This window comes from Phymastichus coffea, unplaced genomic scaffold, assembly GCF_024137745.1.
Source record: "Phymastichus coffea isolate CEN01 unplaced genomic scaffold, Cenicafe_Pcof_1.1 PCOF00005, whole genome shotgun sequence".
In the NCBI taxonomy this organism is placed as follows: domain Eukaryota; kingdom Metazoa; phylum Arthropoda; class Insecta; order Hymenoptera; family Eulophidae; genus Phymastichus; species Phymastichus coffea.
Genome location: NW_026706816.1, coordinates 931241 through 958126, shown reverse-complemented (window position 1 = coordinate 958126; position 26886 = coordinate 931241). Strand labels below are relative to the sequence as shown.

The following is a 26886-nucleotide window of genomic DNA, read 5'->3' as shown; positions in this document are numbered from 1 at the left end:
CCATAGTGTTCGAGCGACCTCTACCGGGAAGAAATGTCAACAGTAAAGCCTCACAAATCTATTGATTACTTACTAACACCTGCTGGACGTATAGTTTATGCGCAGAGTGTCTTTGTTTACAGTGCCTTTTTCGTGTTCGTCGGATTTTGATATTGTCAAAAATAACTAAAAAACAAGATCAACGAATTTGCATCAAATTTTGCTTTCAACTCGGAAAAACGAGTTCGGAAACTATTGAAATGATGCAAAAGCCTTCAGAAGCGAGTGTATGAGCAAAACACGAATAAAAGAGTGGTATAAACGGTTCAAGGATGGTCGCACTTCTGTCGATAGTGATTCTCGTTCCGGCCGACCTTCGACGACAAAAACCGCAGATAATATTGAGCGGGTGCGACTTGCAATCGAACAAGATCATCGTATGACTGTGCGAGATCTAGAAGAAGACCTTGGGATACTAAAAATTATCATTTCAGAAATTTTAACCGAAAATTTAGGAATGAAACGCGTGTGTGCGAAATTCATACCAAAATTGCTCACAGCAGAGCAGAAGAACATTCGCTTAGAAATCGCTCTTGACAATCTGGAAATGGTCAATAATGATGATAATGATGATAATGTGCTTAGAAAAGTTATTATAGGTGATGAATCATTTTTTCGATTGTGAAGGTGTTGTACATCACGAATATGCACCAACAGGTCAGACAATCAATAAAGAATACTACGTTCAAATTTTGAAACGTTTACGTGATGCAGTAAAAAGATAACGGCCGCACTTTTGGGAAAGTGGTGACTGGCTTCTCCATCACGATAATGCGCCAGCGCATTCATCCAATCTTGTGCAGCAGTTTTTGAGCAAACACAATATCGCATTGCTTCGACGACCTCCATACATACTAAAAACCTCCATACTCCATACTAAAAAAACCACTCAAAAGACACCGATTCGATGATAAAACAACGGTTGAAAACAATGCAAAGACTGTACTTAAGGCTATCCCTGAAAATGAGTTCCAGGACTGTTTTGAAAAGTGGAAACATCGATGGAACCGTGTTATTCAATCAAGTGGGGATTACTTTGAAGGATGGCACCCACCAGATGATAAAGAATAACGCTAGCACAAAAACATAAAGGTATGCCCGATACTTTCCGGATAGACCTCGTAGTAGATGAAGATTATTCCTTGCAAATCCCAAAAGACAGTCGTCATAACCTTTCCGGCCAAAGAAATGCTCTTTGCCTTTTTTGGTGCAGATTCTCCCTTGACAACCTATTGTTTAGATTATTCTTTGGTCTCAGAAGTGTAGTGATGAATCCATGTTTCATCCGCAATGATGACTTGGTCAATCCTGAACCATTGTAGCACTCACCTAACGGATAGCTTTTTGTATCTAAATGTTGGTGAAAACTATTATGTATCTTCGCTCGAGATACTTACAGCACTAGCAATCTCACGCATCTTCACTCTTCTGTCAACCATCACCATATCATGGATTTTATTAATGATTTCTGGACTGATAACATCAACAGGACGTCCAGAAAGTTCAGTGTCTTTTGTGCTTATGTGGCTACTTCAAAAATTTTGAAACCACTTATAAACCATTATAATCGAAGGTGTACAATTCTCAAAATGTTTATCGATCTTCTAAATTACATTGCCCTTAATAAAGTAATGTTTAATCAATAGACGAAATTTTGTTTCATACATTTTTTTACAACCACTCAATTTTTTTTATTCAAACGAATGTTAAACGCAAAGTAATAGACTAATCTGGTTGAAATTTGGTGTGTCCTTCCAAGTTATGCTATTAACTGAAAATAACCTCGATACGTACCAGTAGCGTCATCTCTCTGAGATTGCACGGAATTTTCAAATAACCCTCGTAAAATAAAATCCTTTCTACGTTTTTATTTGTATTTATACAAAGAAATACAAGCAGTTTTATTATCATTTTACGCTAGAAGAGATCGGAGCATATTTATGTATGATAAAACTTTATAATTATTCAAAGTATTTTCTGAAATTACATATAATCAATTTGAATGTATTACCTATAGTACAATGAACTGAATATCAACAAAATAGAATTGATTCTTCATACCAATACACATGCCAGAAGTTCGTAGTTTTATGATTTTTTCAATTTTTTAATATCCTTTCAAACAACAAACAAATCAGAAGTTCACTTTTTTTTAGAGCCCACGTATCTTTTTTTCTTCAAAAATGTGTTTAATAATATTTTGTATTCAATAAATCATCATCAAATAGATAAAATTCTATAAAGCATCCAAAAATTGTGAAAACTGTCAAAGTTACAAAACTTCAAAGATGACCGTGAAAGTTACCCTGATAATACTCAACCCGCTAAGATGAAACGACAGAAGAAGGCGCATAGAAATGATGGAAAGACAGTCCTCATCAATCTGAACAATGGAAAGATGTACACTGTCAAACTACGATAGGTAAAGACGAAGGTTAACCTTGATGCCTACAAAGTAGAGGTGCAAGACTTCCGAAAGACAAAGGACAGATGCTTAATAAAAGAATGTATTAGATACCGATGAATGAAGCATAGCGTGCGAAAAAGAGGAAATAATGATATGGAGACTTACTCAGCTATTTATTAGCAGGCACGGCAGACGTTGATAAACAAAAGAAAGGACAGCAAAAAACAGTACTGGAGACAATTATGCGGGCAAGTGGACCTGGACCTCTGGGGTCTAAATTATAAATTAGTGACCCAGAGGTTGGGGGTCTCTGGTAGACCAGAACTATAAGACAAGACGACGATGACGAGGATAATATAATTGACGGTCTTTTCTATCCATACGGTGACTAAGAAGGACAGATTATTATAAACTATCCACAAGAGCCACCTTTTCATTGAAACCCGGAAAGTCCTTATAATCACACGGAATTACAGATGAAGTTTTTTGGCTTGTGGGTTACCTTAAGATTCTCCTGGAGACGTATAACGCGAATTTGAGGTCGGGACACTTAGATAAACGTTGGAAGACGGGTTGCTTAGTTTTTCTGTCTAGAGGTAATAGAGATACGGAATTGCCGTCTTCCTACAGACCCTGAGCTTATTGGATACCGCGGGTAAAGCTTTCAAACTGTTGTTAAGATCACGCCTGACGGACACTATAATGGCTAGCGGGAGGTTAACGGATAATCATCATGGAGGTCGATCGACAATAGGACCAATACAGGAGGTTTTTAAGGCGGTCCCGACCACGCGAATGATCTGCCAATGTGCTAGATCTCTAATATTGCTAGAGACGTCAGATGTGAGAAATTCCTTTAACTTGGCCAGGTGGGGGGATATCAAGAAATCTTTACAGACTTTTAAGGTGCCTTCCTATTTGGCACGCGTGATAGGGGATTAACTTCGAGACAGAAATATAACGTATGAGACGCCCGAAGAATAGGTAACTAAATAGATAACCACGGGGGTTGCGTAGGGATTTATACTGGGACCAGACTTGTGAAACATGGTTTATGACGACTTGCTAAGACTGGAGATGTTAAAGTGTATATCCCTAGTTACATAGACGCCATAGCATTAATAATAACACAAGCCGACAAGGAAAAAAAACCCAGAAACCAGACAATATGTTCCCAAAGGTTTTTGGTGCGTTGAAACCGAATCTGACATCAGAATTGCTCCATCACCCTAGGTTTTCGAGAAATCCTAACCTAAAAGTTCAAAAAATACGATTGTTCACTATATTTCGCGTAGTATTACGTCGTAAGCCAATTTTATTTTAAAAAACGAGTAATGCTATCTCAAAGTACTACTCTTATCCTTCAAAACCCTTTTTTCAGATTTAAAAAATCTTTTTTTTCCATCGAGATATCGTAGATTGAATTTGAGTGATTTAGCGATTTCGTTACAGCACGAAATAGTGGCGAATTTCCGAATAAGGAGTTATAGTATAATTATATGTTTTTTGGTTCACTGAATCCAAATTTAACGTCAGAATGACTCTATAATCTCAATTCCCTTAACCCTAGAGCACCATAACCTGCGACGCTGTAACCCCTGACCGACATACTCCAAAGTCCTTAACTCTCGAGCCCTTTAACCTGCTGCTGTATAACCCCCGACCCTCACACCCCAATTTCCTTAACCCTCGAGCATTTAACCTGCTGCGGTATAACCCCAACCCTCATACCGAAATTCGCTACGCAGAATACCTCAAGCCTCCAAATTATATATTCAACCCCCGAGCCCTGCAAGTCTGCAACCTCAGACTCCTTTGCCAGAATTTCCTCAATCAGCACTTCAAGCTGCTATCGTATAACCGTATGTCTCTACATTTCAATCCCTTCAATATCCAAGCCTTGTATTCAACGCAGCTTTCAATTACGCGTTTTAAATCTCATTTATTCAGTTTGTGAGTGTTGCATCTGAATATCTGCAACCCTACAGTTTTTCACTTCTTTTTTTTATGAAAACGCTGTCGTTTATCTTGAAATGAACGTTTAAGAGATTTGCGTCTATGATTATCTGTCAATGTATCGTGTCGGTGTAGAGCCCAGCAATAGTCAGCCATCATGCTCTTATTCCATCTACCTTGATAATGCTCCTCTTTGTTTCTGAAATCTTGATGAAATCTTTCACCCGTTTCTTCACTGAACGACCCAACATTGTCCGGAAAGTATTCCAAATGTGAAAACAAACAGTGTATTTTCAGGCTCATCGAATACCCTAATTTTTGAAAATTCTGTAGCATTGTCGACACAATAGTTTTGTATTTAGGGTCCCGGTGGTTTCCGAGAAAATTCTCGGTGACACTTTTGAAACTTATGCAAGCATTTCTCTCATTAGTCGTCATTGTCAAGAGGAATTCATCATCTTTCATAAGTGCTCGAATGTCTGGCCCTACAAATATATGCATTCCTTAATTTTCGCTTCAGACAATTTAGGAAATTTGCCCTGAAGATACTTGTAACATTCGCCTTCCTTATCTAGTGCCTTGACGAATTGCTTCATCAAGCCCAGTTTTATATGGAGTGGAGGTAACAAGATATGTTTAGTATCAACAAGGTTCTCATGGACGACATTGTGTGATCCAACAACCATTCCGATTCTTTTCGTCCATTCTTTCCGAACCCAATGTTCTTCTCGTGCACGACTGTCCCAGAGACATAAAAAACAGGGGTGCTTCGTATTTCCAGATTGCAAGCCAACTAATATATTGATCATCTTGAAATCGCCACAAACGAGCCATTTGTATTCATTGTAATTGATTTTCTCAAGAAGGAATCGAAAGTTATCGTGAGACTCTTTTATCATAGTGGAATGAGCAATGGGAATAGCTGCATACTCATTCCCATTGTGCAGAAGTACTGCCTTGAGACTTTGTACAGATGCATCCATGAAGAGTCGCCAGTTCTCTGGATTATAACCTCCTTGAACTCCATATAAACTGATGAGATGCTTTGTATCATTGCAGTAAACAAGGTTATCCACGCAAGTAAAATATGACCGAAATTTAATATCTCTCTTCCTGTAAATAGAAACTTTTGTCTCAGGTAATAAAAAATTTCTTTCTTTTAGTCTTGAAGCTTAGAGTTCTGAAGAATCTTTAGGAATATTCAAATCACGGATCAGATCATCCAAAGAATTTTGGTCGAAAAGTTTGGGCTTTTCTGAGTCAGAAAAATCTTCTTCATCACTACTGCTGCTTTTGTCTGTTACCGGAATTTCTATTGGTTGAAGTTTTTTTTGGCTCAGAATCAGAATTTTTTTTTCTTTCTATTTTTCCATACTGAGCTGCTGTTACACTAGAAACGTTCGGATAAAGGAGAGAAGCTTTGTTATTATGATTAAAACCTAAAGTATCACATTTACAAAAGTAACAGTCATCATGGTGATTTTTAGGTTCACACCATATTGTTGGTTAGAGAACAACTTCGGTTTTAGTTTTATTCCAGTTTTTCAAACTTCGGCGACAGTCTTCACAAATATATTTAGGAACCCATGGTTTGTCTAAATTCTTCATAGGTGTCTCGTAACATTCTTCAAACTGATCTTTAATGATATCAGTGATTGACCGACGAAGTCGAGCTACCTCAAATTTACCGCAGATATTACAAAAGGAATCGATTTTTCCTTTGCATGGAATTCTACATGCCGACATCTTTAATAACTTATAAGTTAATTGGAAATCACGAGTACTGCACGCAGTGTTATATGAGAAATAATAGAAAGTATTTAATTCCAGTGACTTCTCCGTTAGCCTACCGCTCAAATACGATCCCTAACACGGATGAAGAACGAAGCACAAAAATTTGTAGTTTTTGAGCAATGTCATACACGGTTATCCTCAAGTAAGGAAATGTAGGCCCTAAGTGAATCCGATATCTGCTAACGCAGATACTTTCTTCATCGTTAGTAGACCAGAAAAATGTAAGATTAAAAATCCTAGTTGATCGATTTCGCAAGTTATAGACACTTGTATGTAAACGTAAATTGTACTTGTATACGTAAGTTGGATATGAATTTTCCTATCACAGACACAAATTCTTCTACCTTCTTTTACCGCAGAAATGACGTCTATCGTTGTTCCATTGACCCAGCGGAATTCCCCGTCCACCAAACCCGAATTTCTTTAACCCTCGATAGGGCCGGGGGTTATAGCTTCGCAGGTTAAAGGCTCGAGGATTAAGGAAATTGGGGTGTGAGGGTCGGGGGTTATACCGCAGTAGGTTAAAGGGCTCAAGAGTTAAGGACTTTGGAGTATGTCGGTCAGGGGTTATATTCAGATGCAACACTCACAAACTGAATAAATGAGATTTAAAACGCGTAATTGAAAGCTGCGTTGAATACAAGGCATGGATATTGAAGGGATTGAAATGTAGAGACATACGGTTATACGATAGCAGCTTGAAGTGCTGATTGAGGAAATTCTGGCAAAGGAGTCTGAGGTTGCAGACTTGCAGGGCTCGGGGGTTGAATATATAATTTGGAGGCTTGAGGTATTCTGCGTAGCGAATTTCGGTATGAGGGTTGGGGTTATACCGCAGCAGGTTAAATGCTCGAGGGTTAAGGAAATTGGGGTGTGAGGGTCGGGGGTTATACAGCAGCAGGTTAAAGGGCTCGAGAGTTAAGGACTTTGGAGTATGTCGGTCAGGGGTTACAGCGTCGCAGGTTATGGTGCTCTAGGGTTAAGGGAATTGAGATTATAGAGTCATTCTGACGTTAAATTTGGATTCAGTGACCCAAAAAAAATATAATTACACTATAACTCTTTATTCGGAAATTCGCCACTATTTCGTGCTGTAACGAAATCGCTAAATCACTCAAATTCAATCTACGATATCTCGATGGAAAAAAACGATTTTTTAAATCTGAGAAAAGGATTTTGAAGGGTAAAGAGTAGTACTTTGAGATAGCATTACTCGTTTTTTAAAATAAAATTGGCTTACGACGTAATACTATGCGAAATATAGTGAAAAATCGTGTTTTTTGAACTTTTAGGTTAGGATTTCTCGAAAACCTAGGGTGATGGAGCAATTCTGAGGTCAGATTCGGTTTCAGCGCACCAAAAACGTTTGGGAACGTACTGTCTGGTTTCTGGGTTTTTCCATTTTTTAAATTTTGTCGGCCTGTGTAATTGTTCGCCCTCCAGAGCTGGTACGGTTGGCGTTGAGCATAGCCATAATAATGATTGCTAATGGATGGGGCAGCCTGGCGCTAGATAAGACAAAATTACTGTTATTAATGAGATAAAGAAATCAGCGATCATATCAATAAAAGTTAGTGCGGTATCGATGAATACCGAAAATACGGTCAAGCAGCTAAGGGTCACACTAGATGTGAAACTAACTTTCTTTTCCCATATTCAGAAGACGGCGGCAAGGGTTGCCACGAACTTTACTGTCTAATGGCAAATATGTGCTGACTGAGACCGAAAAAATGGCAATTTTTAATGTTAACGAACCACTCCATCCTGTTATACGGTGCGAAAAATTGGGATCGACGCTATCGAAACCAAGAAATATCAGAAACGGTTACTAAATGTACAGAGACAGGGGATGTTGAGGATTACGTGCATATACTGAACGGTCTCGCAAGAGGTTATCTTGATTACCACGTACGTGATCCCTATAAATCGTCTAACTAAGGAGCGAACGAGGATCTATCAAAAGAGCGTGGACATACGATGAGTAGGCGCGACAGAAATTGAAAAGAAGGGGACTCTGACGGAATGAGAAGAACACTAGACGAAATACTCCACTGATAAACGGACTTGACAATTAATAAGCGCCCTACAACCTTGGTAGGAGAGGGCATTTGGAGTGGTGAATTTTACATCATCCAGTTCCTTTTTAGTTATGGATAATTTAAAAGTTACTTGATGAAAATCAACAAAAACAGGACACTAGACTGCAAATCTTGCAGGTACAATAATGACGACGCGGAACATATGTTCTTTGGGTACCCGCACTTGACTATTGACAGACAACAAGTAAAGAGCATAACCGGATACAGTATCGCATCTGACTATTGTTGGAAAAATACTGCAAAGCGAGGCTAACTGAGATGTAGTGTTAGGCTTTGTGGAGGCTGTTCTCAGAAATAAGAAAGAATGAGGATGTTTGAATTATTAAGTAAATGTGTGAATGAATGCAGAAGAGCTGCGGAATGTAGAACGGACTAATAGACGACACGTATAATATGAGCAGACCCTCCACTGGAGGAGTAATGCTAATGCGAAGAAACAATGCTCAAACTTACGAATCCGAGATTCTGGAATCAGAGTACTGATTTTGAAATCACGGAGTTGAGGGGGAGTTGAGTTAGTCAATCAATCTGGATTTACGATATTTTAATGGGGGTCTACCACGATTCAAACTAACGATAAAGGTAGTCCGACAGGAGTAGGTACAGTCCAATCAGTATTTGCCTTTTCTTACCGCTATATAAAAAATGATCGATTAACTTGAGAGAACGTATAGTAAATAATAGCATTATTTGATTCCGAGGAACATGCACTTCGAAACTACAAGTATAGGTATATGGGAGATACTGTCACATGTAAAAAAGTTTTAAAAACTCATAAAGATATGTAAAAGTAGTCTCAAATAGTCAGAAAAAACTGTTTTTTCCGGGAAATAAAAATAAATAAAATGAATTAAATTAATTAATTAATTAAATAAATAAATAAAATATCTTGAGTAAAAATATTTTCAGTTCAGGAAAAACTGTTTTTAAATGGCATATCACTTAACTTTTTCATATCATATTATGCTTTAAAACTGAAAGTACGTAAAGATAAAATTTATGTACCTACCGAGAAAATGTCTTGAAAAGTTCAACGATTATAAAATCCTAAATATGAAACTTTTCTTATTTTCAATGTAGAAAATGTAATAACTATATGAAGACCCACAAATCATGATAAATTGTGCAGTTATTTTAAGTATTCGTTCACATACATAGTTATTTTTCTAAATATTAATATTTATTACATATTAAAAGGTAAAAAATAAAAAAAACTAATGGCTATTCTACTAATTCTTTTTTGATTTAATAAAAACTGAATATTACAACAGTTTCGACGGTTTTCAGAACTGATGTTCATATTTTCTGGTCTTCTTCAGTCGAACACTGGCAAAGTATATCGAACAAGATTCAGTATAAGTCTGACTGTTATCCTGTTCGGTAAGCCTTGCCAGTGTTCGCCTAAACAAGACCGGAGAATATCAACATCAGTTCTCAAAACATTCTGCTGTAATATTTAGTTTTATTTATATAAAAAAAGAATTGATAGAATAACCTCTAGTATTTTTATTTTTTTTTTTCTTATTTTCGTTCTATCATTAGAATTTTCTTACAATTCATTACATATTGTTGCATATTTTAGAGAAAGAACGATATTATTTGGGATGGCATTTGAAAAATTCTAAATCACTAAGTTTATTTTTTCTACATCAGAACTACAAAGAAGATTAAATTCTTTTTATATAAATTTTATTTTTTAAGTTTATTGTCAGTTGTGAATAATTTCTAGAACGATATTTTATTTTGAAATACTCTCTATTATTTTTATGAGCTAGACTAATTCAATACACTTCAAAATTTTTCTGTTTTATAACAAAATTCACTTTTAAAATCGGTTTTCCCTAAGTATGTATCATTTAGTCAATTAGTTATTTATTTGACTGCTTTGTAATCGGTTTCATTAACACAAAATGTATTCTATTCAAAAAATACAAATCACAGATTACAAACCGACAAGAATCAATACAAGCGACATCTTGCCCATGCTTGACTGTATTCTACACCATGATTAACTCTACTTAAAACTACTTAAAATTTCATATTAGTGCTGAAAAAATGCGTATATTACTTAAGCATTGTATATATATCTAAGAAATAAATGTTAATTCTAAAGGCGTGATGAATCAAATGTGAAATTCCAAATACACTTTTGAAATTACACTTGTTTTTAGTGCCCGAAAAAGTGAAAGTTGAGAAACACATTTTAGTAAATTTTATATATATAGATACGCATTAATGAAGATCTATAAACTTTGATTATTAGTGTATAGTAGCCTGGTTAAGCAACTTATATACATACCATTATACCTGTATAAGGCAGTATACATTTATGCATATATGTACAAAAACGTATAAATATAGGAATGAATTGAAAATAATATTCATGTATATATATATATATATATGTATAATAATGTGATATAAATATAAGAAAATCATGCACACCTCAATCTTCCTGCCCTCAACCACGGTGCCATGTAGCCTCTCACGTGCTCGGTCCGCGTCAGCACTATTTGCGAATGTTACAAAACCGAATCCCTGCATGCAAGGACAGACAAAACAACATGCATTAAACTCAACTTACAAATTTTTGCGCTTCGCAAGCATTAGCATATCAACATAATATTTTAGTTTATTATTATTATTATTATTATTATTATTATAATATTTTTTCAATAGGAATATGGATATATCCGTATTCTACATTCTTTGTAATGATTAAAGGATAATGCCAAGCACATAACATTTTTTTTAAATACGATGAAACTTATGCTACAACTGATTGTTAGTTCACTAAAACATTGGTATCAAACATTATTCATAAATTCTACTAGGATTTCTCTATCATAAATGATTAAGATGTATATAAAATGTAAAACTTTAATGTGATATGCAATTTGACAGAACATATATGGTTGCAAATGCGTGAATTTGCTTGCGAAGACGCTTCAAACAACGTGCAACAAATAAGTAATATAAATTTATAGATTAAATAATGGGCATTATTACATAGATAATTTTATGATATAAGACAATATTATATTATATATCTTGTTATATAAAATTATGTCATATTATACTGCGTATGATATTTCAATTTTAACCAAGTAACTGTATCAATAAATATCAATATAATTAAAACCTTTTGTAGAAATTTATCTGGTATAATGAATACATGTATCAAAATTATATATACATGTGTATTTATTAGTTTAAGTATCAAAATATGTACATGTACACATAAAATAGATGCACGAATTATCAATCACTGGTGAAAAAAACTACCATAAGACAATAGTTCAATGTCATTGAATAATGTCCAAAAATTTTTTTGATGTAAATTAAAAGTAATTAATTTTGGGTTTAACTGCATTACGGTAAATTGTTATAGACACTTATAAATGATTTTTTTATTTTAGACAGACTGTTTTCACTGAATTATGAAAATAAGCCATGAAGTCATTGTACAGAATAGTACGTTTTTAAAATTATTTATTTACTAATTTGAACGGAAATATATATTTTTCCGTTTTAAAAATACTTATATTGGACAGTAGAATGAAACTAATTAATTAACAAGAAATCCATTCTTCGGTAGAGCTGGTAAATAGTATCGGAAGTAGAAATCAAATTCAGGCTACGCTACGCAACATGCGTTTTATCCTGCAAAAAGATTTTTGCAAAATACAGAACTACTTAGCTGATCTTGCTTTATCTAAATATGCTCAAATATATATTTTTTCTACTATTCTTTCCTTACAAAATATTGCACATCTCTTATCGGACGCACACAGTACTATATAATGTATATTCATTTACTTAACAAAATGATATATGTGAATCAAGTGATTCTTTCAGATCCTCTTGACATGGCTTCACCCTCAATTTCTATGATAATTACTCGTTGATAAATAGTTGATAAAAATCAAAAGACGCTTCATTAAAACGATCTAGCGCATGCTTATTGCTGACGTTGGTTTATGCTTAGTCACCCCGTTATAGTTAGTATTTCATATGCTCCATCAAATTAAAAAACTATTTTGTCAAAATTAATATTACGATTAAATCTTTATATAAATAATAAAAGCTGTTTGTTGGACTGTATCAGGAAAAAATCAAAATATACCAGTGCATTGAAAACCAATTAATGTTTATTCTATTTATTTTTTGTAATAAGATACGTCTGTATTGAAGATTCAAATAAATAGTTTGCATTTATATTAAAACATAATTCTATAATTGATGAAGATGTGTCAGGATTGAAGATTCAAACAAACAATTTGTATTAATATTTTAAACACGATTGAACAAACTCTATTATTTGATCTGTAAAATAGCTTTTTACTAATGATAAGAGATTGCAGATATTTGCTTATAAAGTCATTCATGTGATGTAAATCATGATAAAAAGCGAGTGATTATGCTGTTGATTTATCTTCTTTCTTTGTAGACTGTCCTACGCCAAATTACGGTATCAATCTGTAACAAGATTCCACACAGAATTATGGCAAAAAAAGAATGTATATACGTAAGTATATATCATGCAACGAGTATGCAGAAATTTATACGTAAATACTTTTAAACTTGAGAGCATAAGCGATGTAAATTGGTAACTTCGAAAATTAGTAATAATTTGTTAGAAATATTCAATAACCGAAAAAATTGCATTAAGGCCATAGAAAAATAGAAAATTGAATTCTTATAGGTCATTGTTCTTATAGCAGGCTCATTGTTGTCAAATAAGCAATTGTACGTTAACTTCTATTGTTACGAATTACATAGAGCCTCAACACCGAAAAAGTTTGCCAAAAATGACAATACGAAGTAAGAAGTGGGTTTCATTATTACAAGAGGTATGAAAATTTACTCAAATGAAAATTTTTTTCATTCATTTATACAAACCTAACGTATATTCGTATAAAGAATTTCAATGTTTCAGTTTATAATATAGTACTGTTTATATTACTACAATGCTTCTTGTAATTTCTGTATCGTAATGTAAACTATAACTTAAAACTTATCGTAATGTTAATATACCTGTATCGTAATGTTAATATAACTCAAATCGCAATGGAAATATGGAAGTTTTAAAGAAATCCATGTTCTTCAGGAAAAGTGTGAGTAGAGAATTGAATAAAACGATCAACTTCGTACTTAAAGTACTTAAATACTAATGGGCGTAAAAAAAGATCATTCTCAATAGTGAAGAAATAAAATGTTTCTTTTGGTAAAATAGTTAGATAATTAGATAATCTTAAAAATACAAGCTGTTTTTTATCGAGACAACTGAAAAATGTTACAAATTTCATACGTTGTACTGTTGGCAAAAAATCTGTGCCCAAAAATCACCGTGAGCATATTACTAAGAAGCTGCATTTAAAAATAATGTATACAAATTTCATAGTTTTAAATTTGATGTTAAAAAAGGTAACGCAAAAGAAGAAATAACTCTTATATGGACAGACACAGAAGAAACAATAGATGTTATATTAAGTGAACTTCATTTTATCGAATATTATGTTGTAAAAATAATAGTCAACAGCGAACAAGGATTTTTCAAAGTATACACGTTGATTATACCATAATATTTCATAAAAGACAATATAAATTGCACTACTTCAAAATAATTATCAAACTTTTTGTTTTACCAGAAAAGATAAAAAGGTAGCCAAGAATTGCCACAGTGTTCTTTTCGATGAAAAAGTAAAACGCAAGTACTTCATCCATGGCTTCCAGAGCATTTACAAAGCATAGTAATGACAGTTTTTTAATTTCGTTGAAAATTTCGTGGCCAAATAAATTTGTGATTCTTCTAAAAATTTTTGACATGCGTTGTCCTTTAATTCTTTAAATATTTCTCAGTGGTAATTTTTGGAAATTACGTTCAATTTTTTTCGTCTAATGACAACATATTTACGACCTTATATAGGTACTAATCCATTTTGGATAATATAATTCACGTATCCTTGAAACACGTATAATTCAAGAATCATAATCTGTTTTAGGGCGGTTAAGAAGACTGTGGCCTTTTTTCGTTTACCTTTTCATCTTTTCCAGTAAAACAAAAAGTTTCTATTGTTTTATTAAATTTTTATTGTTTTCTATGAAATATTCTGGTATTATCGACATGCACACTTTGAAAAAAGCTTGCCCGCTGTCAGCCATTATTTTTGCAACATAATATTCGATGAAATAACATTTATTTAATATAATGTTTATTATTTCTTCTGTGTCTGTCTCTATAAGATTTCTAGCTTCTTTTTCATTACCTTATTAAACATCAATTTCAAAGTTATGAGATTTGTATACATTATTTTAAAATGCAGCTTCTTAGTAATATGCTCACGGTGATTTTTGGGCACAGATTTTTTGTCAACAGTACAACGTTATATATATATATATATATAACGTATATATATAACGTATATATATATATAACGTATATATATATATATAACGTATATATATATATATATATATGGATATGTTCACGTACATTTTCTTTATTGTTGATGAAATTGAGAAGAATCGACAATATTTTGAAAAATTGGAATGACCAGTTACATAACTAAACTCGACAATTATCGATACGACTTTTAGTACAAACCATGATTTTTTAATAATTAATAAATTATTTTCAACACGTTATGCGGCAGGTACAACTTGACACAAGGCGAAATATGTGCATTTAAGTTGTGCTTTCCACATGTTTTGATGTATTGAAAAACACCTTATCTACGTAAACATGTTCGAAAAAGAATATGTTAAGTACTCGCTTTGTTGGGCGTAAACCTTACACGAGATGACAATCTACTTTCTTGCACTAGTTAGGTAATGTACTATTTCTTTTAAGATTTGATCTGAAGAATTTTTTACTTGAAAGATTTTCATAAAATTTTTTTAAATGTTCTTTTGATCATGCCTGGAAGAGATAAAAAGACGATACAAATAGTTACATTTGATCGATCTTGAATATAAATTTTTGGAGAGGTTAGTATAACTTTTAACGCGTAATTTTTAGAATATCCATACATTCAAAAAAAAATCTAAAAAATTTTCAACAAGATAAATTTTTATGAAACCAGTTTTCAGTATCCTTTAACCATTTCCAGAGAAAGTAAATAAATTTAGTAAAGATTCCTAGCGCAGGACCACCATATAATTTACTAAATGTTTACTCATTATATTTCCGCCATTTTTATTTCTATTTATATCTATGTACTGCAACAATTGCCGAAAATCGTTTAGACTCGCGTGGGTTACTAAGCGGCTGAGCGTAACAGCCGCGATCGGTTTGAGAGAGAGAGAGAGAGGGCGCGTTAGGGGCAATGACCGGGAGGGGAGAGTTAGCTAGCCAGTATGACTGAGTCCTTCAGTCCGGCTACATCGTGATCGACGAGTCAGAGGCAACAACGAGTCCTATTGTTTTACGAGTGAGATCCAGGGAGTTGTGCATATTGTTAGCGAGTTGTGAGGTAGGAGTGCACACTGCGCAACGTGTGCATCAGCGACCGACAACAACGATCGGTACGGTGGGACGAGTGCACACACTGCACAACGTGTGTGACACCGTCGCCGATAATAACAACTGTGAGTGGAGTGCCGAATGCGCACATTGCTGAACGTGTGCGACCTCGGCTTCAGCGAGCTCAACCTCTGCAACTCCTGCAACCACGCAACAACAACAGCGGAGCAGCAGCCGCAGAGGCAGTTCATCAGCAACGGGTTAATCGGATACGGTTAGCCACCGTATCCCCGTCAACTTAGCGGTAGGTGCCCAGCACTTTTGTCGATTTGTTTTTAGCGTACGATCCCGCGCAGCGTGCGTGGCGAATTTGTTAAAAGCGTGCGAGCGAATAGTCCGCGAGAATTACTCTCTCTCTCCCCGTTCGATTTGTTATACCGAAACAGCGTGCGAAAGTCTCTCGGCAAATCCCTCCCTTATATATATTTTGAGTTAATAAATCGGTTAGAGATCAATACGAGATTATCTCTTTATTTTGTCTTCCCTTTGTTCGACATCGGTATTGTTGGTTACGTTTGATTCGAACGCGCCGGTAGTACAGCACGGATCACGTAAGCAACGAGAAAAGCTGCCCGCCAACCGAGTTGTCAGCAGTGGCCGACGGAGCGCTGTAAAGCAAGCGTACCAGCGCCCCTGGCGGAGAGATCGTGAACCCAGATTAGATCGGTAAGAGAACTCGGCGCAGGCGCACACCGGGACAAGGTGAGCAAGTGTGCTAGGAGCACACAGTTAACAGTGCACCGTCTGGCTGTATTTAGGATTATTATTATTACCCGAGGTTTGCGGCTAGGCGGCAGCCTGTTACAGTACTTATGTCAAAATACACGAGCAGAAAAAAATTAATTCATTTACTATACGTGACTGAAACCGTCATAATTATCTATAGAAACGTTAACAAAACACGAAATTTTCATAAAATTTATACTTTTCGAAAAAAGATTCAAGCCAACCAGCAAAATTTCAGAAAAAAATATTGTGGATATATCTCGTTCAGATCCGCCAATTCGATGACTATTATTTATTTTGAAGATTTTCGTAATGTTTATTTCAATCATAAGATTAAAATTATCCTTTTTTTCAAAGATGATACACTTGTTATCCATATTGAGATCAACTATGTATGCATAGTTTTAGAACTAAAAGTTAATAATCATTTATCACGTTATCAGTTGCTGAAAAATTTTTAAGATTTTTAAACACTTATTTTTTTTTGTTTACATTGAGTTAGTAAGCCTAATAAGATTCTAGTATTAAGAAACAAAATTTTAAGTTACAAGGTCAACATATAACTATTTAAATAATTCTGTAAAAAATCCGCTGCGACGTGTGAATAAGGCTATGCTATTTTCATCGAATATAGTAGTGTATTTAACCCCTTTACCTGGGCTTCGGCAAAAGGTTAATTGTAGTAAAAGCTGTCGCAGGAAAGCAGGAAATAAATTAAAATTATTTTACAATAGACTATGATTAAAAACGTTTTAAAAATTCTCAACTTAGTAGACACAAACTTCATTATGACTATTGCATAAGCTTATTAAAATCAGTATTTATCAAACATTCATCTGTGCCATTTCGCATTGCCTCTAACAAGCTTATTTTTTGAAAATTCTATTGTAAAAGTTATTCACATTTATGATTAATGTGCTTCACGCTATTTAAAAAAATTTGGTTATTTTTTATTAACAATGATTGTTATTGATTATCCAACTAAAAAAACATTTTTCATATCCATAATGCCATTTGTAAAGTTTATTTACAAATTATCTTCAGATATTATTTACCTGACATTCTACTCGTTTATAAAAAAATGTAGTTTTCGTGTCCAATGCGTGTACAGATGTCATAAAGTTATTGCAAAACGGAGGGTTAGAGGTATTTAAAAATATCAATTAAAGATGAAGTGGCCGATAATATTAAAGTGAGTTTCAAGAAACGTGACGTATTATTTCATAAAGCTATTAAGGAACCAGTGAATCTTTAGAAAATAATTAAGAAATGGAGTGCATAAATATCAAGACAAAACATTCTGTGTCAGTAGAAAGATGAAGATCTATCGAATAATAACTGTATGATACACGAAAGCGATTACTTTGTCAAACTTAAAGGAGAAAAATAACATTGTTACGTGCTAGGAGAACTAAATGAGTAGCAATATAAATTACAACTACATAATTTTAGGTCACATGATTTGACAAACTCTAGTTTAGTTGAAAAAAAAATTAATGCTCCTGCTGCTCTTTTGCAAAGAATGATGATAAGAGTCTATAAAAACTGTTTGAAAAACATAAAGTTAAGGGCGTAAGCCGAATTGATTCAAATTCCATGATTAATAAACTCGTGAATCAAAAATAGAGTATGAAAATTTTCCAGATCAGTTCGAACAATTTTATATTTTAACTTTACTTTCACTATGATAGAATATTCGTAAAATTCAACAAAAAAGGGTGTCCATTTTATACAGCTTCACAAGCAGAAAAATTTCATGAAAGGCTTTTATCCTTGTCGGTACCTCAAATAAAAAAAAGAAAATACGAGGTGTGATCAAAAAGTAAGGTGAATTTTTATTTTTCTCAAAAAATATTTATTTAATTCATCAATTTTTATTTTATCTCTTTCAAAGTAATCCCCCTCGGATATAATGCACTTGTGCCAACGCTTTTTCCAATCCTCAAAGCATTTCAAAAAATCATTTTTTGTGATCTTGTTTAGTTCATCCTTCGATGCCGTCTTTATCTCCTCAATCGTGGCAAAACGCCGTCCTTTCATGGGCCTCTTCAGTTTTGGAAACAAGAAGAAGTCACAGGGGGCCAGATCTGGGGAATACGGTGCCTGTGGCATCGTTACTGAGTTGGTTTTAGCCAAAAATTCGCGCACAAGCAACGATGTGTGAGCAGGGCCGTTATCATGGTGCAAAAGCCAATTTTTATTTTTCCACAAATTCGGACGTTTCTGGCGGATTGCTTCGCGCAAATTGCGCATAACTTGCAGGTAATATTCCTTATTTACTGTTCTACCCTGTGGCAAGAACTCATGATGCACCACGCCCCTGCAGTCAAAGAAAACTGTAAGCAAAACCTTTACATTTGATCGAACTTGGCGTGCTTTTTTTGGTCTTGGTGATCCAGAATGCCTCCACTGGGACGATTGAGTCTTAGTCTCGACGTCATAACCGTATACCCATGTTTCGTCACCTGTTATAACCCTGTTGAGTAAATCTGGATCATCGTTGACGTCATTCAGTAGCTCTTGGGCGATGCTCATGCGACGTTTCTTTTGGTCGAAATTGAGCAATTTCGGAACAAACTTCGCTGACACACGTCTCATGTCTAAAACACTCGTCAAAATTGATTGGCACGAACCAAATGAGATGCCAATATCATCAGCAATTTCTCTAATGGTAATTCGACGATTTCCCAACACTATTTTCTTCACTTCTTCAACATTCTCATCAGTTGTTGATGTGCTGGGGCGTCCAGAACGAGGTTCGTCGTCGGTGTCTTCTCGGCCTTCTTGGAAGAGTTTATACCACTTGTAAACATTTTTTTGGCTTCAAGTAGACTCTCCGTATGCCACTTTCAGCATTTCAAGTGTTTTGGAACATTTGATTCCATTTTTCACACAAAATTTAATGCAAACTCTTTGATCCATGTTTTTAGACAGCAGCAAATCGTGGAGCACGCAAAACACTTCTAACCTTGATGCCTCTCACAAACAAACCAAACATACTACAAAGCTGAAATTTGGAACGTATGTTCTAGACGAGTGTACCGGCATAACCAAATAAAAAAGTCGAAGATCGAACGTACGTAGCCCGCTAAATTTCAAAATTCACCTTACTTTTTGATCACACCTCGTACGATGTCAAGAGTGAAGAAATTAATTTAATGGAATTAATGATATTAAATAGATTTATATGATTTTGAATAATATCTAATCACTATTAATCGATGTGAATCGGATTCAGTACCATATGTTCATTTAAAATAGAAATTTTGTCAGTGTAATAATGTAGTTGACTAGAAATTATTTCAAAGTTAGACATACAAATATGTATATTTTATGCAACAGATGAAGTGTTTAATAACTATTAACTGTTTCTTTTAGAAATTTGAAAATGAATCAGAAAAATATATTTCAATAGAATTTAGCGGTAGTCAATAAATTTGTATTACTTTGAATGCTATCGGAATGTTCTTAATGGTTATAAATTAGTATTAACAATTATATTGATATTTTCGATACTTAAAAAATAGTCAATGTAATTAAGATGGATAATAATTTATTTTTGAAAAGAATTTATTTCTGATTTTTAACATTGGAATGGAAAAATTATGTTCGTATAGCTATAATTTTAATTTACATAATCAAAAAAACCTACAGCAAATTAAATTTTATAGATATTTTTCAATTTGTATTGTAATGAATAAGTCGAATGTAACTGTATATTATTTTTATTACAGGTAGAGAATCGATTCCTTCAAGTTCTACTATCAGAAATACTCTAATAATCGATAAAACAGTAGAACACGTTTGCAATGAAGGATCGGAGAATTCACAGTTGAATAATGATAGTGAGAGTAACGAAGTGGGTTCAGATACTATTTCTGACAAGGAAAGTTATAGTTTAGGAAGTAAAAATGATGAAGATCCACATTCTCGTGACGTGCATATTGGTCAAAATATAATGCCTCAAGACGAACGTAATTCTTCAGACGAATATTCAGAAAATCTTGGCAGTGATTACAAATCTGAAACAGATCCCAGTGACGATGAAGATGAAGTTCGGCCAGAAAAAAATCAAGTACTTTTTGATCGCATAATGTTCGCGGAATCTCAATTGCAAGTTCGTGATGTTATAATAATGATTACTGCATTAGCCGTAGACTTGAAGTTACCAGACCAAGGCAGAGTAAAGTTGGGACATTTTGCCAAAGTTCTTGCTGGTGACAGATTCAGTAATGTTAGCTTATCTAAACATATGATGGACCAATGTTTACCACCTCCAAATGATCGCATGGCGCATCATTTCTACTGTACCAAATGTGATATTTTGATTTACAAGGTACAATCATCTAAAAAACCTAGGTTTCAACAAGTTACATGTGATAAATGTAAAGCTAAACAAAAAATTATTGCCACTTCTTCAAATTATTTTTTATCGCTCGAACTAAAATATCAGATACAACTATTGTTATCGGATGAATTTCTTTTAAATGATATTTTAAACAACGTAAAGAATAGAGATACTTGCGTCGGAGATGTGAATGCTGGTTCAATACATAAAAATTTGGTAGTTCAGTCTACGAATACATCAGAAATAATTCTTACGGTTAATGTAAACACAGATGGAGCTCCACTTACAAAAAGTGGTAAAAGAGGATTCTGGCCTGTGCAAGTATGGATAAACGATTTAAGTCCTAAATTACGTTTCAAAAATTTGTTACTATGTGGGTTATTACTAACAGAAAAATTTAATGCAAACTCTTTGATCCATGTTTTTAGACAGCAGCAAATTGTGGAGCACGCAAAACACTTCTAACCTTGATGCCTCTCACAAACCAACCAAACATACTACAAAGCTGAAATTTGGAACGTATGTTCTAGACGAGTGTACCGACATAACTAAATAAAAAAGTCGAAGATCGAACGGACGTAGCCCGCTAAATTTCAAAATTCACCTTACTTTTTGATCACACCTCGTATAGCTGAAAATATGAATCATTATTTTGATCATTATGCAAAACGATATAATAGCGTTTATTTAGAAATAAAAGATTTTTAAATTATAGAAAATGTATATTACTTTATAATCTTATATAAGTGGATGTATTTTTTTAAACTTTAGGCTGCGGAGAATTTCAGTAGAAATTGTGATGACAACTGTTGATGGGACCGGCTCTAAAGTGATACGGAGTCGTAGAAAACGAATAGTACGTACACGGAATTTGTACAACATACGAGAATGGCGTAAAACCAGCATTTATCAACAACAAATAAACCAATCAAAGTATGTAACCAACATGATAGAATTGATTCACCAATTAAGCCCATCTATGGCATACGAAAAGTAGCTCGATCTATTGCATGTTAAGCTGCTGGTGAAAATTCAGTTAATGCAGTTCAGAAGTTGACATGACGTGGACTTTGATTTTATTGATGACAGTTACCCAAAGTATCTTAAACCAAATAAATAGAGTAGATGATGTCGGATCTGCAATTCACATTGTATCCTGTATTTATCTACCGTCGGTAACTAATGATGATAAGGACAAATGGACAAAGAACTTAGCCTCCGATAATTCAGAGTTAGAAGATCGCTTGTATAGAATTGAGAAATCCGTTAAAAAGATGTTGCATAAGACCACTAACATTTAGCAGGCTAATATTGACATCGGTCCAAGGCTCCATAGCTTAGTGTTCGTATATCTTCATAATATAATAGTAATATCATCTTAGTTCGACGGATTTTTGAAGCATCCGTACATAGTATTGAAGAGACTCAACGAGGTTAAACTCACGATTAATAGAGAAAAGAGATCTTTGTACGTCCGAAGCCAGGTATCTAGAGCTTGATGATAAAGTAGAATGTAGTGAGGTACAATCCAGAAAAGGTACGTTTAATCACGGAGTATTTCTTATCGAAGAATGTAAAACAGCTGCGTTTGGAGTTACCTCATGGTACCTTCTCTTCTTGGTCGACTTTACTACCTGCACCTTTGACAAAATGCACGGAACAGAATCGTGAATACGTGTGGAGCGTATAACAAAACAGGCATTCACATACATCAAGGCTCTAATGATCACTGCATCATATCTTCAATCATCAGAAACTAAGAGGAGATGGTATTGCAGAGAGACGCTAGTGCTACCGGAATGGGGGCCGTGTTACTCTAATCGTAGACGAAGAGATTCGAATCATAGAATATGCCAGTAAAATCCTAAACCCGACCAAACCAAATTATTCTGCGGTAGAAGGTGAATGTTTAGCAATAGTTTGGACTATTCAAAAGTTTCTACTATATATATGGTAGTATTATTTCTAGGTCATAATAAATCAAAGCAGCTTTAACCCATTTTTTCCCAAGCTATTTTATTATCAATTTGTTTTTTACCGAGGAAAAGATTAAAATAATCGAAAATGTATAACGAAAGTATCTTTTCTATTGTAAAATTTTCGGCTCTTTACGAATCTCCTGTCAGAATAGGGATATTTTCCACGGAAAATTACAAGATCGCGTCTTAAATATTGATGAAAATCTAATATTACAATAGAATTTTTGCCTCAGAAACTTGTTGTCGAAATTTATAGAACCAGGATGAAAATCTAGATTTATATTGAAAATGTATTTTTTTGATAAAACTAGACATTATAAATTTTTCAGGAAAATTTTTCCAAGATGGTGGCCATGGCAATATTGACGAGTCGGAAAATTCTAAATTTTCAAAATAATAGCCGAATAATGAGTGTATTCACATTACCTATATTTCCGACGTCACTGAGTACAAAGGTAGAGTTCATTTTCAATTTTACAAAATGGAGGATCCAATATGGCGTCAGTAATACCAAAATTAGTTAGTGTTGATAAAATGGTGAATATAAATACTAAATTTTTTCTTGAATTTTTAGAACTTTTTGAAATATTTTCCAAAATAATTGATACAATAGTAGAAGAAATTATTCATTTGTTTTTTCAAGATGGTAAGGTGTAAAAGAACTTGCATATATATAGATACTCCTGAAATTTATTTATTTATTTATTGCCAGAGTATATACACATTAATTACATAATCGTAATAAACATACTTACATTACACAATTAATAAATTGTGTAATCCAGCAGAAGAAATAGTATTCCTGTTTGCCGGTCTGGACATACTTAAACTTAAAACTAATAAAATAAAAATAAAAGTAATGAAACAAAAAAATATATTTGTATAGTCCGCTTGAAATTTGATAATCAAAGACTATCAAGTCAAGCAAACTATTATAATTCAGTTTATGTACTTCACAATATTACACACTTATCACCAAAATTGAATGAGCAGTGTTCTGGCTAAGGTTCTATTGCTGTAAGTTGCTTTTCTGTCACTTGCGTAGCAAATTTTCTCTATGTGATTAAGTCTGGCCGGGCATGTAAGTCCTATTGCACACGTGAACCTATTATTGTATGTTATAGAAAGTTTATCGTAATATAATGGGGGAACATGCTTTGATGTTGTCAAGAAGAGTAGCACTTATAGTTTGATATGAAGACTATGTTATCAGTAACTATTGTATCTTCATGCTTAGGTTGGAATTTTAGTCCGTAAACGGAATGGGTATAAATTTGAGTACCTTGTACTCCTCTGCAGACGTAAAGAATAGCTTTATTATTACCTAGATAGTTGATGTCACCATAAGTCATTCTAGTGCAATGTGGTTGTGCTACTGCCTTGCCTGGGACTGAGTCAACTTTGTTTGTTATTACTTTAATGTTGTTAACTTCAGCAATTTGGTCTATTATATGAGCAATTCCACAGAAATGGGCCTCCCCTTGTCGCCAATCATTTTCTTTAAATTGTACATAGTATAAAAATTCTTGCACCTATCTTTTGAAGTAACATACTACATAGAAGCTGTACAAAAAATTCTGAACCCATTAATTTTATTTTTCATACCCTATGCAACGGAAATGCACAAAAAAGTTACAAAATTATCGAAAAATTACGATGTCGCCGCCAATTTTTTTTTTCTTTTCGATTGTATTTAGACATCGTTCCCTATAAAATAATGTATGGAAATAGTCGTTTCTATTTCATTTTACAACGCTGAATACGAATATCAATATCCCGAATATGTGCCACGAATATCGAAGGCGTGGGAGGCACTTGAAGTTGTGTCGCCAACTTTTTCAAAAATTTTCTTTTTTTGGTTTTTCGACTTTTTGAGGTCTGTTCCATCAATTTTATGGTTCACTGATGCGTGCATCGTATTCTACAGTGAAAAACGAAGAGAAGAAGCTATATTGGAGATGTGTGCTCATACACTAGCAGACGTGAGGATCGTTAGAGTAGGCGAAGAAGTCGCGTAACTCGAAAAAAAAAAGTGGTTTTTACAATGGCACACTTCAAATATTGAAAATTTATTTATAGAACATAGCGTTATCGCCTCTAGGAACATCAAGACATCAAAAAAACATTGGCACATAAACAATTGATATAATAAAAGCGTATTAATTGATAAACAAAATAGTTGAGGCAAAATGAAATTTTATAGAATTTGTGATTTACACACTATTTGCGTTTGTCTATACTCTAGTGTAATGAAAGTAATGTTGTGATATAAAAGTAATGTGTCTCTAAGCTTCTGTTTATTATATGAGCGTAAGTTCCATGTATAACACAGAGCGTAACTAATGTTATCAGTCTAGACGTGTCAATCAAACACGTTACGTCGCCAAAATGTGTTTCTTTTCTTTGAAGTAATTTTTGTTTTTCTTTTGTATTAAAGTAAACTTTTTTGAATAATCATGAGTAAGCCCACATCAAACTCTACCAGCCTTAGGCTACAACAAAAAAGAGATCAAATGAGAGAAAAAAGACTGAATAAAAAAATTCTCCGAGAAAATAAAAGGAAAAAATTACAGGAGCGTCGATTAGCAAATAAAATTACTAATTCATCCACACAACACAAGTAAGCATCATAATAATATGATATATTTTTATTAATTCCACTGCTTTTAAGATATTTCATGTTGTTATATATAATCTTCAGCAGTACTGTAATTTATCAAGAAGACAACACTCGACGCACACGTTCGCAAGTTGGTTGCCAGACCGTAGCTGAAAGTCAAAATATCAAATCACCAACAGCTGTGTCAAGTAAACGTAAGTGTACAACTGAATTGAGGACTTCAAATTCAAAAAGACAAACAACTGAGAATTCAAGTTCAAATTCATTATTGTTAGATAATTCCGGAAAAAAAGCAAAACAAAAAGAAACCATAACCCATATAAATGATAGTATTGATTTAATTGAAAACGAATCTCCAAATGAAAATGATGCTATTGATTCTTCATTATCTTTTGATGCTACAGTAAGCACGAACAATGAAAATTTAATTAATGATCCGACAAAAGTAAGTGACGAATATCCAAAATTATTGAAAAAGAATGCGAGACTTAATAGATCATTAAGGGCTGTTGGAGCTAGAGAAGCTAAATTGAGAAGGATTATTTCGAATTTACACGCTAATATTGATGAATTAAAAATAAAAATAAAATCTTTGCAAAAAAAAAATCAAAGAGCAAATGCAAAATTAAATCCTGTAATAATTGATCCTGTTCTGGAAAAAGTTTTAGAAACTGAAAAATTAGGAGAAGCTGCTATTAGAAATAAATTAATTACAGGTGAAGTTTTAGAACAACAACTAATTGCAAATAAAAAATTATTAAAAAGTGATCAAGAAAAAGCTATTTTTTCGCGAATTGTTTCTGGGAAAATTATTAAAAAATATAAATTGTCATCTGCATTATCTCACTTAGTTTCTGTTAAGCGTCAAAGACAAAATTTATCTCAAGGTTGTATTGACCTGTTACGGAATAGGAGAAAGAAAAATATCAGAATAGATTTGTTAAAGAAAAGTGCGCAATTGTTTTTTGAAAATGATGATAATTCAGTTACAGCACCAGGTGTTAGAGATACAATCACAAGATTTGGAGTAAAAAAGCGGAAAAGATTTATGCTCGACACAGTTGCTAATTTGTACTTGAAGTACTTGAGTGAAGGACATCTGCGAATGTCGCGAGCTTTGTTTTACAAACTAAAACCATACTGCGTAGTGTCGAAAAAGTTAACCGGGCGAGATACATGTCTTTGTAAGAAACATAGTAATTTTCAATATCTCTTAAACAAACTATCAAGTTTGAAAATATTAGCTTCTAATAGCTCAACAAGTTTCATTCAGTCATTAGTGTGTAATATGAAGAATAAAGAATGTATGTATAGGACATGTGTGAAATGTAAAAATAAGGAAGTTAATTTGAGAGATAATACGCAAATTATAACTTGGTACTATAAATGGGTC

The 26886-nt window shown here is 33.8% G+C and overlaps 1 protein-coding gene across 2 annotated transcripts in view; it reads right to left on the bottom strand.

The window, feature by feature from the left end:
• LOC131667681 (RNA binding protein fox-1 homolog 2) overlaps positions 1-26886 on the bottom strand; it is a 796162-nt gene that overhangs the window by 480250 nt on the left and 289026 nt on the right. The window contains exon 5 of one of the 2 annotated variants that reach the window (XM_058941279.1): positions 10741-10833. The exons of the other annotated variant lie outside the window; for it this stretch is intronic. Within the exon in view, the coding sequence (XP_058797262.1) occupies positions 10741-10833 (93 nt within the window). The remainder of the gene's footprint in view (positions 1-10740; positions 10834-26886) is intronic. 2 annotated transcript variants of the gene reach the window in all.